The following is a 10,626-nucleotide window of genomic DNA, read 5'->3' on the forward strand; positions in this document are numbered from 1 at the left end:
ATATATATTCCGGGGCCGCGATCCGCTTGTCCACACGCACTTAATCACTCATACTAATATCATTGCATAAATTCATACATTATATAGAAATTATTTGCTGGCCAGCGTCATTTTGATAGTCGTTACTCTGTCCGCTTGTGTCTTATCTTTTCTTGTCGTATCCGTTATATCTCATCGCTATTTTCTTTTAAGTTTGAAGTATTTTTTTAGAATAGTAGTGTTAGTTTTATGTTATTTATCTTATTTCACCATAGAAATTTTCCTTATTTATAACATTATTTCCGTATTCCATGACATTATGTTTACCTCTCTTGTGTAATGTACTCTTTTTTTCTAAACGCATTGTAACTTTCCCCCAGTTCATTTTAATTTGTAGCATTATAGCTTCCTCCCAAAAACATATTTTGATCACATCTTTAATATTCCTCTTGAATTTAACTTTGTTTTTTCTTATGACCAGCACGGTATTGCTGTGTATGACATGATTCCCATGTTTATAATATATTTGAATTTTCTTGATTGGTTGACTCATCTAGGATCATTAGAATCCCATATTTTCCCATAGTTTATTTCCACTTTGTATTACTTCAACTATATGTTTGAGTTTCATTAAATATACTCTCTCTTTTTCCTTCTTCATATGTTTTCATATGTTTAATTTTATTTCTTATTCACTCTCGTACTTTTTATCCAATAACATCGTAAAACATGTGTATGTTTTAATATCCTTCTGCTCGCATTCATTTTTTTCCGTGTTAGAATTGATTTATTTTGACTCTCATCATATATATTTCACTGTTATTTATCCCTTCTGGGTATATTTTCCATGTTTTTAAGTTTTTCGTTGAATTCTTATGTCAACGTATCATTGTATGATGTTTGCTGTTAATTCTTGTTTTAAATGTATCCTATTTTTCTTTATTTCAATTACTCTCAGGATTTCAGTTTCCCTTATATTTTCAATATTATTCATTTTTATTTAGATGAAACTCTTAATACAATATGTTTATTTTTGTGTATCACTTTGTATACATTTTGAACCTTTTTATTACTTTTCTAATGTCTCTTTGATACTTATTATTTTTAATTATCTTGGTGTTCGGTGCTAACATTCGGTTCCACAATCTGTATATCTTTTCAATCGGTTATTATGAACCTTTTCTAGTCTATTCCCATTTTTTATAGTTGTTGTTTGCTCACTAGGAAGAGCGACTACTTCATACGGTCCTCTCTAAAGTGATTGTAATTTCTGTCCTGCGCCTGTGGGATTGGCTTTTACTAGCACTAAGTTTCCCCACATTGGTTGCCATTCATTGGAGTTTTTATCATACAATTCTTTGCGCTTTTGTTTCGACGCAATTAGATTCTCCCCGGCTTGATGATGAAGTCGTTTAAATGTAGATCGCATTTCATTAACGTAGTCCTCATAGTAGAGACCATCATTAGGTGCTGTCCATAAAAGACGTCACGCCGCATGGGGAAGGGGGGTGTTTCATAAAACGTGACCTTTTGTGACAGGGGGGAGGGGGGGAGGTTTTTGGAATGTGATGTCCAATATTTTCAATGAGCGCATTTTTGAAAAACCTAATTATATTACTGCTTTGCCCTATTTCCTGAAAAAATCTCCACTATAAACGTTTACATTCTATAGGAAAACGTGTATTTGTTGATGTAAAAGCTTCTTCGTGTAAATTCGGAAATGAATGATGCAGGAAATCATTTCTGTTGTGATCAGCAAAAGTGCACGGAGGAGTGAGTAAATTAGCGAAATTAATAAATTTTGCCTAATATGAGTAAAAAAGAAAAAGATGCCTTCAAACGGTTTAACTTAAGTTATGCACTGACAATTTTTTCAGTAATTTGATTTTCTAGCATTGATAATAGTATATCATAAGAATTTCTCTTATCTGATTCTGATGCAGTTTATTCAATTGTACTCCATTTGAAAAAGGGCGGGAGATCAACGATTTCAGACGTAGATCATGTCATGTCTTATCTTGGTCATATGTGATTTTCCTCCACCAACATCAAAGCTTATCAATTCATCCAATGATTGAACTTACATTAATCAAGAATCATTTTAGCTCAAAATCACTACCCATTGTGTGACGGAAGATCAGTACCGATATTGATCGATGTGATTTAAATTTCACTGATCAACTGATAATGAAAAGATTCTCCGGCAGTGATCTCGTTTTGATGAGGTTTTGGTCTTTATTTTCTCAGCCCTGTATGATACACTAAGGAAATATTATTCTTTACCTAAAACAATAATATATCTGTGTACCCCTAGGAGGAATAAAACAGATGATTTAAATGTTTAATCCATTCCAACCAAATGCTTTTGTTAATTTATATAATTGATATTAATAAAATAATTCCGATGATTTTGTAGTTTTAGGGATATTTTTTAATCTAATGACAGCATGCAATAAATCGATTTTTCCCTCATATTTGTATGGCTTTTCATACATATTGAGATTGTATTGAGATGAATTTTATTTATTTTGAATTCGTGACATGTGACATAGGGGGGGTGGGGGGTCTTTGCTTCTGTGACAATTTGTGACAAAAGGGGGATGGGGAGTCAAAAATTGTCAAAAAAAAAGCGTGACGTCTTTTATGGACAGCCCCTTATGGTATTTGTAAGCGGAGTTTGGAATGTTCGCCCGTCTTCCGTATAATAATTCAAACGGTGTATAACCCGTTGAGGAATTTACAGTGGTATTATATTCGAAACTGAAGAATGGGAGTAATTGATCCCATGTATTCGGTTCGCTACCTACGTATTGTCTTAAATAGGTTTTCTATTCCCTATTCGATCGTTCCACCAAGTTTGCTTGTGGATGATATGTACTTGTAGTAATTTTTTTAAGTTTTAAAATTTGACATACATTTTTCATAAGAGAACTAACAAAGTTGGTTCCATTATCGGTTACTAATTCGGCGGGTGTTCCATATTTACATATATAATTATTCACGAAAGTTTGCGCGACCGTGGCACTCTTTTGATTTTCCATCGGTGCTACAATTAAATATCTAGTTAGATCGTCTTGCAGAACAAGTCCGTATCTGTTCCCCCATTCTGACTCAGGTAATACCACTATGTCCATATACAACTTCTCGAACGGTTCGGACGATGTCGTGGTAATTCTCATTGTTCGTTCGACCGATTTTGTTTTTCTGGCACGAGTTGCATTGTTTAACATAGTTTTCGATATCTTTCCGCATATTAGTTCAATGGAATAGTGGACTCATTCTTTTCAACATTCGTTTGCTTCCAACATGTCCGCCTAGAGGAGCATCGTGGAATTCTTTCAATATAGTTTCACGGTCCTTTTCTGGCACCCACATCCTGTCTTTTTCCGGTGAGTATAGTGTGAAAATTTTATCAAATTTCTCGGCAATAAATCTCAACACATTTGCCTCCGTGGTTTTCTGCATGTTTCGAAAAGAGATAATCTGCATGCTCTTTGCATTTTTCATGTCTTCAGGGCAGTTAGTGAATGCTTCTACTAACCCATCTATTAGAATTCTTGTATCGGTTATTGATCTACTCGAGCCGTTTAGAACCAATCCCCATATTTTAGGATCTGGAATTGAAAATACTCTTCCATTCAGATAGTCTTTTAAACCGTGTGGTAAGTCTATCAGCTCGGCTAGTTCTTTATATGCTGATCTACTGTTTACTATTACGAAAGTACCATCAAATCGCTTTCATTATTTTTTTGTTTTGATAATTTTGACAGATCAAATTCGATATAATTGTTATTTATGCATATTTCATATTCTTCGAAATATGAGAGTGCTCCCAAATCTTCCTTTTCGTCCCATTCAAAATCGATGTTTTCTAATCCGACTATGTGCGGATTCCATTCTGTCTTTTGTTTATTTTTAAATAAAGTAAACCTGCCTGATTCGTCTTTAAGTTGTTTTGGGGGAGTTGATTTTTTTCCGCGTCTTTCCGCTTCGCAAGTTCATTTCTTTCTGCTTGCTGCTGTTGACGCTTTTGCTGTCTAGTGACTATTGATTGGGTGTAAGGACTCGGCCTGTTCGGGCAGTCTGGATAAAAAATATGCCACAACATTGTCCTTGCCTTGTTTATAGCGAATGTCCATTTCCAACCCTTGAAGTTTCAGACGTAGACGCGTTAGCGTAGGCGAAGTTTCTTTTAAATGCCATATTGAAATCAGCGGTCTATGATCAGTGTATACAATAAATCTCTGATTATAAATAAAATGTCTGAAGCGGTTCACTGCCCATACGATGGCTAACAACTCTTTTTCAATCGTATGGTACTTTCTTTCAGCTCCTACTAGACCTCTGATTGCATAAGAAATAGGCCTGTCGATCGATTTTTCATTACAAAGTACTGCTCCAATAGCGTACTCGCTGGCATCTGTCGTGATCACGAACATAACTTTATAGTTTGGTCTAACCAACAGTGTATCAGAAGTTAAAAAATTTCGCAATTCCTCTAAAGATTGTTGACACTCTTCTGTCCAAGTAAACTTAACATTGTTTCGCAAGAGATCGTTCAATGGTTTACGTTTTTCTGCTATGTGAGGTATGAATTTCCCGTAGAAATTTAATGTTCCTAAGAATGACGGGACACCTTTGACTGTTTTTGGTGCCGCCATCTCTTTTATTGTTTTTATTTATTTTATATTCATTTTTCAAAATTTGGCATTTACCTGGCTCGACTTTTAGATTATGTCGGCGGAGAGCCTCTAAAACTTTGTGTAAGTTTTCATTACGTTCCTCGATGGTAACACCGAAAACAATTATATCATCCAGATAGACGATTGCTTTAACCCCTTCTATCTAATCTAATCTAATCTTCTATCCCTTCTATGAATTCAAAGTGGCGTTTTGGAGTTGAAAACGCTGTCTTGGCTGCATTTTTTTTAGTTAATTGGCACTTGGTAAACCCCTGATTTTATATCCAAGGTAGAAAAATATTTACTGTTTCCAAGATTATCTAGAATCTCGTCAATTAGTGGAAATGGGTAAACAAATGGCTTTGTAACTAAATTTAAAGCCCTGAAGTCCACCACGATTCTGTATTTCTTGTTACCCAATTCATCGTCCTTCTTGGGAACACATAGGACTGGTGCATTCCACGGACTTTTGCTAGGCCTTATGATACCTTGTCTACGCATTTCTTCAATTTCTTCATTAATATGCCTCTTTCGTAGCGTAGAAATCTGTATTGCCGTTTGTTGAAGTGGTCTCAATTTCGTGCACTGCCGCAGCAGTGATAGTAAATTTATCCCCGTTCAGATAGAATATATCGCTATATGATGCCATAATTTTCTCTAAATCCATAAAATTTTCTTTTTTAAATGATTCATATTTAGTGATTTTAATATTTTATCCGTTCGGTCTCGACCAGTTATTTGACCGTATCTTCTATTTTCCGTAAGAATTACGTCTTGATTTGTATCTAAATCCAGGAAACATTTGTCTTCCTCGTGACACTCTCCACCAATAAAATCTTTTTCTTCTTCATTACTTATATTAGTTTCACAACATGGGAGCATACTACCTGAACGATCGTCGTTTTGACTTTCTCTATAGAAAGGTATTAGAATTGCTGGAAAAACCGACTTTCGAACGGAGCCTCGGAAACCCATAGTGTTATATACCATTCGACTCAGTTCGACGAGATCAGAAAATGTGTGTGTATGTATGTGTGTGCACTTTTCGAAGATATTTGAACGCGCTCAATTTTCTCTGAGATGGCTGAACCGATTTTAACAAACTTAGGCTCGTTTGAATGCTACTGTCGGGCCATTGATCAAGTTCGAAGATCAAATGGTTGAGACTTTTGGTTCCGGAGATATGATTGTATAAGTGACGTAACCGACAAAAAGCGTTGTATTTTAACGAGCTCAATATTCTCAGAGATGGCTGAACCGATTTGAACAAACTTGGTCTCATTTGAAAGCTACTGTCGGTCTATTGATCAAGTTCGAAGATCAAACGGTTGAGACTTTTGGTTCCAGATATATGATGGTATAGGTGACGTAACCGACAAAACACGTTGATTTTTACCGCTCTTATATATATATATATATATATATATATATAATATATATATATATATATATATATATATATATATATATATATATATATATATATATATATATATATATATATATATATATATATATATATATATATATATATATATATATATATATATATATATATATATATATATATATATATATATATAGGTTATACTTGATTTCGACTGGGGTGATAATCGTGGAAACTGTGAAACGGCTGTCTCAGTCTTATAATACAAACGAATGTTGTTTACTGTCCGACGTTTCGGCCTTTGATGTAGGCCTTTTTCAAGGAAAACTGGAAAATTTATTGTGTTACATTGACAAAAACATAGAGCGTTGAACAAATAATACAATGTAAAAACTTACTAAAGTCTATCGTTTATAGTCAAAATTTGTCGATGTCTGACGCTACGTTGTCTGGTCAATTTTAGAACATGCTTTAAAATACTACGAGAAAATGGTCATTTACTTAAAAACTGAATCAAAAGTTATTTAAAAACAATTCTTACTATTGACTGCATAACAAATATTTTGCTTGCATAAATCACGTACAGTGTCACAACTACTTAGTTTAACGACTATTCTGAAGCTTTCATCATGGTGATCAAAAACAATGAGCTTATCAACGTTATTAGGTAACGTTGTCGTTGAAAAAGCTCAGCAAAGTGCTGTGTAGAGTACGGTAGTATTGGTGTTTATCGGAGAGTTTTCATTTCTTATCGTATTTGATGGATTTGATAGAATGTAGAATACCAGCGTAAGTGGTGTTGAGGCCTTGTACATCGGTGCGATGATTAACTGTTTTGGTAGTATTGGAAATATGACACATTTCCAACAGAGGTAAAGCTGTAGATCGCAATGATCGATCTATAATCTTTGTTTTCTCCAATGCAAAATTGTGTCCTTCATTGATGGTGTGATGAATGAGTGCTGTTTTTTCTTTTAGCCTTGATATTTCTACATCTGCGTGTGGTGGTGGATTTTCAGTTAATTTTAAAAATTGATTAATGTTGGATCGATGACCACTGAGTCTGGTTTTCAGTTGATTGGTTGTCATTCCAATGTATGCATTTTCACAGTCATTACAGGGAATGCTATAGATGACGTTTGATTGTTTAAATGGATCAACAGGATCTTTAATCGGTCGGAGTAGAGATCGTGTTGTTTTAATCGGTCTATGGCTCAGTTTTGTTGTTGGGAAGTCCGGCTTTAGTGCTTTTATAATTTGTTTGCTGAGAATGGGTATGAATGGTATGGATCTATAGTGAATTTGTTGTTGCATATCGTTGGTTTGCAAAGCGGGTTTATCGGTGATTTCAGTTTCTGTCTCCTGGGTTTTATCGGTCTGTGCTATAGCAACTAAATTTGATGGTTGTGTGTTATTGTGAGGCTGCTTTGTGTGAAAATGGTTGATAAGCCTGTTTATGAGTGATGATGGATAATCATTTTGCTTCAGATGTTGGTATATGATATGTTTTTGTTGATCTGCTGATTTGTTCGTAGTTAAAGCGGTAACTCGTTTTATGAGATTTAGGGCTACATTAATTTTCATTGTCATTGGATGAAACGAGTGATAGTTCAACAATCTTCCAGATGCAATAGGTTTTGAATACCACTGTGTGCTTATGGTTTGATCTTCATATCGTATTAGTAAAGTGTCCAGAAAGGGTAGTTTTTTTTCTGATTCTACTTCTACGGTAAATTGGATGTGTTCATTATAGCTGTTGAATTTTTGTAATGTGTATTGGACTTGATCGTGAGGTAACGATAGAATTAAATCGTCCACATATTTGCGGAGCACCGGTATTTTAAACGGTACATTTTTAATTACTGTTTCGATGAGGGTTTCCATGACAATGTCAGCTAATATTGGTGATAGCGGACTACCCATGGCGGTTCCAAACGTCTGTAGATAAAATTTGTCTAGTTATTTCCGCTTTCGAGACAAATTTTATCTACAGACGTTTGGAACCGCCATGGGTAGTCCGCTATCACCAATATTAGCTGACATTGTCATGGAAACCCTCATCGAAACAGTAGTTAAAAATGTACCGTTTAAAATACCGGTGCTCCGCAAATATGTGGACGATTTAATTCTATCGTTACCTCACGATCAAGTCCAATACACATTACAAAAATTCAACAGCTATAATGAACACATCCAATTTACCGTAGAAGTAGAATCAGAAAAAAAACTACCCTTTCTGGACACTTTACTAATACGATATGAAGATCAAACCATAAGCACACAGTGGTATTCAAAACCTATTGCATCTGGAAGATTGTTGAACTATCACTCGTTTCATCCAATGACAATGAAAATTAATGTAGCCCTAAATCTCATAAAACGAGTTACCGCTTTAACTACGAACAAATCAGCAGATCAACAAAAACATATCATATACCAACATCTGAAGCAAAATGATTATCCATCATCACTCATAAACAGGCTTATCAACCATTTTCACACAAAGCAGCCTCACAATAACACACAACCATCAAATTTAGTTGCTATAGCACAGACCGATAAAACCCAGGAGACAGAAACTGAAATCACCGATAAACCCGCTTTGCAAACCAACGATATGCAACAACAAATTCACTATAGATCCATACCATTCATACCCATTCTCAGCAAACAAATTATAAAAGCACTAAAGCCGGACTTCCCAACAACAAAACTGAGCCATAGACCGATTAAAACAACACGATCTCTACTCCGACCGATTAAAGATCCTGTTGATCCATTTAAACAATCAAACGTCATCTATAGCATTCCCTGTAATGACTGTGAAAATGCATACATTGGAATGACAACCAATCAACTGAAAACCAGACTCAGTGGTCATCGATCCAACATTAATCAATTTTTAAAATTAACTGAAAATCCACCACCACACGCAGATGTAGAAATATCAAGGCTAAAAGAAAAAACAGCACTCATTCATCACACCATCAATGAAGGACACAATTTTGCATTGGAGAAAACAAAGATTATAGATCGATCATTGCGATCTACAGCTTTACCTCTGTTGGAAATGTGTCATATTTCCAATACTACCAAAACAGTTAATCATCGCACCGATGTACAAGGCCTCAACACCACTTACGCTGGTATTCTACATTCTATCAAATCCATCAAATACGATAAGAAATGAAAACTCTCCGATAAACACCAATACTACCGTACTCTACACAGCACTTTGCTGAGCTTTTTCAACGACAACGTTACCTAATAACGTTGATAAGCTCATTGTTTTTGATCACCATGATGAAAGCTTCAGAATAGTCGTTAAACTAAGTAGTTGTGACACTGTACGTGATTTATGCAAGCAAAATATTTGTTATGCAGTCAATAGTAAGAATTGTTTTTAAATAACTTTTGATTCAGTTTTTAAGTAAATGACCATTTTCTCGTAGTATTTTAAAGCATGTTCTAAAATTGACCAGACAACGTAGCGTCAGACATCGACAAATTTTGACTATAAACGATAGACTTTAGTAAGTTTTTACATTGTATTATTTGTTCAACGCTCTATGTTTTTGTCAATGTAACACAATAAATTTTCCAGTTTTCCTTGAAAAAGGCCTACATCAAAGGCCGAAACGTCGGACAGTAAACAACATTCGTTTGTATTATAAGACTGAGACAGCCGTTTCACACTATATATATATATATATATATATATATATATATATATATATATATATATATATATATATATATATATATATATATATATATATATATATATATATATAGGGTGATTTTTTAAGAGCTTGAGAACTTTTTTAAACAATAAAACGCATAAAATTTGCAAAATCTCATCGGTTCTTTATTTTAAACGTTAGATTGGTACATGACATTTACTTTTTGAAGATAATTTCATTTAAATGTTGACCGCGGCTGCGTCTTAGGTGGTCCATTCGGAAAGTCCAATTTTGGGCAACTTTTTCGAGCATTTCGGCCGGAATAGCCCGAATTTCTTCGGAAATGTTGTCTTCCAAAGCTGGAATAGTTACTGGCTTATTTCTGTAGACTTTAGACTTGACGTAGCCCACAAAAAATAGTCTAAAGGCGTCAAATCGCATGATCTTGGTGGCCAACTTACCGGTCCATTTCTTGAGATGAATTGTTCTCCGAAGTTTTCCCTCAAAATGGCCATAGAATCGCGAGCTGTGTGGCATGTAGCGCCATCTTGTTGAAACCACATGTCAACCAAGTTCAGTTCTTCCATTTTTGGCAACAAAAAGTTTGTTAGCATCGAACGATAGCGATCGCCATTCACTGTAACGTTGCGTCCAACAGCATCTTTGAAAAAATACGGTCCAATGATTCCACCAGCGTACAAACCACACCAAACAGTGCATTTTTCGGGATGCATGGGCAGTTCTTGAACGGCTTCTGGTTGCTCTTCACTCCAAATGCGGCAATTTTGCTTATTTACGTAGCCATTCAACCAGAAATGAGCTTCATCGCTGAACAAAATTTGTCGATAAAAAAGCGGACTTTCCGAATGGACCACCTAAGACGCAGCCGCGGTAA

General features: G+C 35.0%; 2 protein-coding genes across 2 annotated transcripts; one reads left to right on the top strand and one right to left on the bottom strand.

Annotated features, from left to right (window-relative positions):
* Nucleotides 1-6,590: 6,590 nt before the first annotated feature.
* Nucleotides 6,591-7,632, bottom strand: LOC131428915 (uncharacterized). Its single transcript, XM_058592974.1, has one exon. The coding sequence runs from the start codon at nt 7,630-7,632 to the stop codon at nt 6,790-6,792; it is 843 nt and encodes a 280-aa protein (XP_058448957.1). The 3' UTR covers nt 6,591-6,789.
* A 763-nt stretch (nt 7,633-8,395) lies between these two features.
* LOC131428916 (uncharacterized) lies at nt 8,396-9,454 on the top strand. Its single transcript, XM_058592975.1, has one exon. It carries the CDS (start codon nt 8,396-8,398, stop codon nt 9,236-9,238), a length of 843 nt encoding a protein of 280 aa, XP_058448958.1. The 3' UTR covers nt 9,239-9,454.
* Nucleotides 9,455-10,626: the final 1,172 nt, after the last annotated feature.

This window comes from Malaya genurostris, chromosome 2 (assembly GCF_030247185.1).
Source record: "Malaya genurostris strain Urasoe2022 chromosome 2, Malgen_1.1, whole genome shotgun sequence".
Classification (NCBI taxonomy): Eukaryota; Metazoa; Arthropoda; class Insecta; order Diptera; family Culicidae; genus Malaya; species Malaya genurostris.

What these genes read in the sequence shown, in the direction of transcription:
- LOC131428915 (XM_058592974.1), bottom strand. Translation starts at nt 7,632, where the DNA reads ATGAAAATTAATGTAGCCCTAAATCTCATAAAACGAGTTACCGCTTTA.
- LOC131428916 (XM_058592975.1), top strand. Translation starts at nt 8,396, where the DNA reads ATGAAAATTAATGTAGCCCTAAATCTCATAAAACGAGTTACCGCTTTA.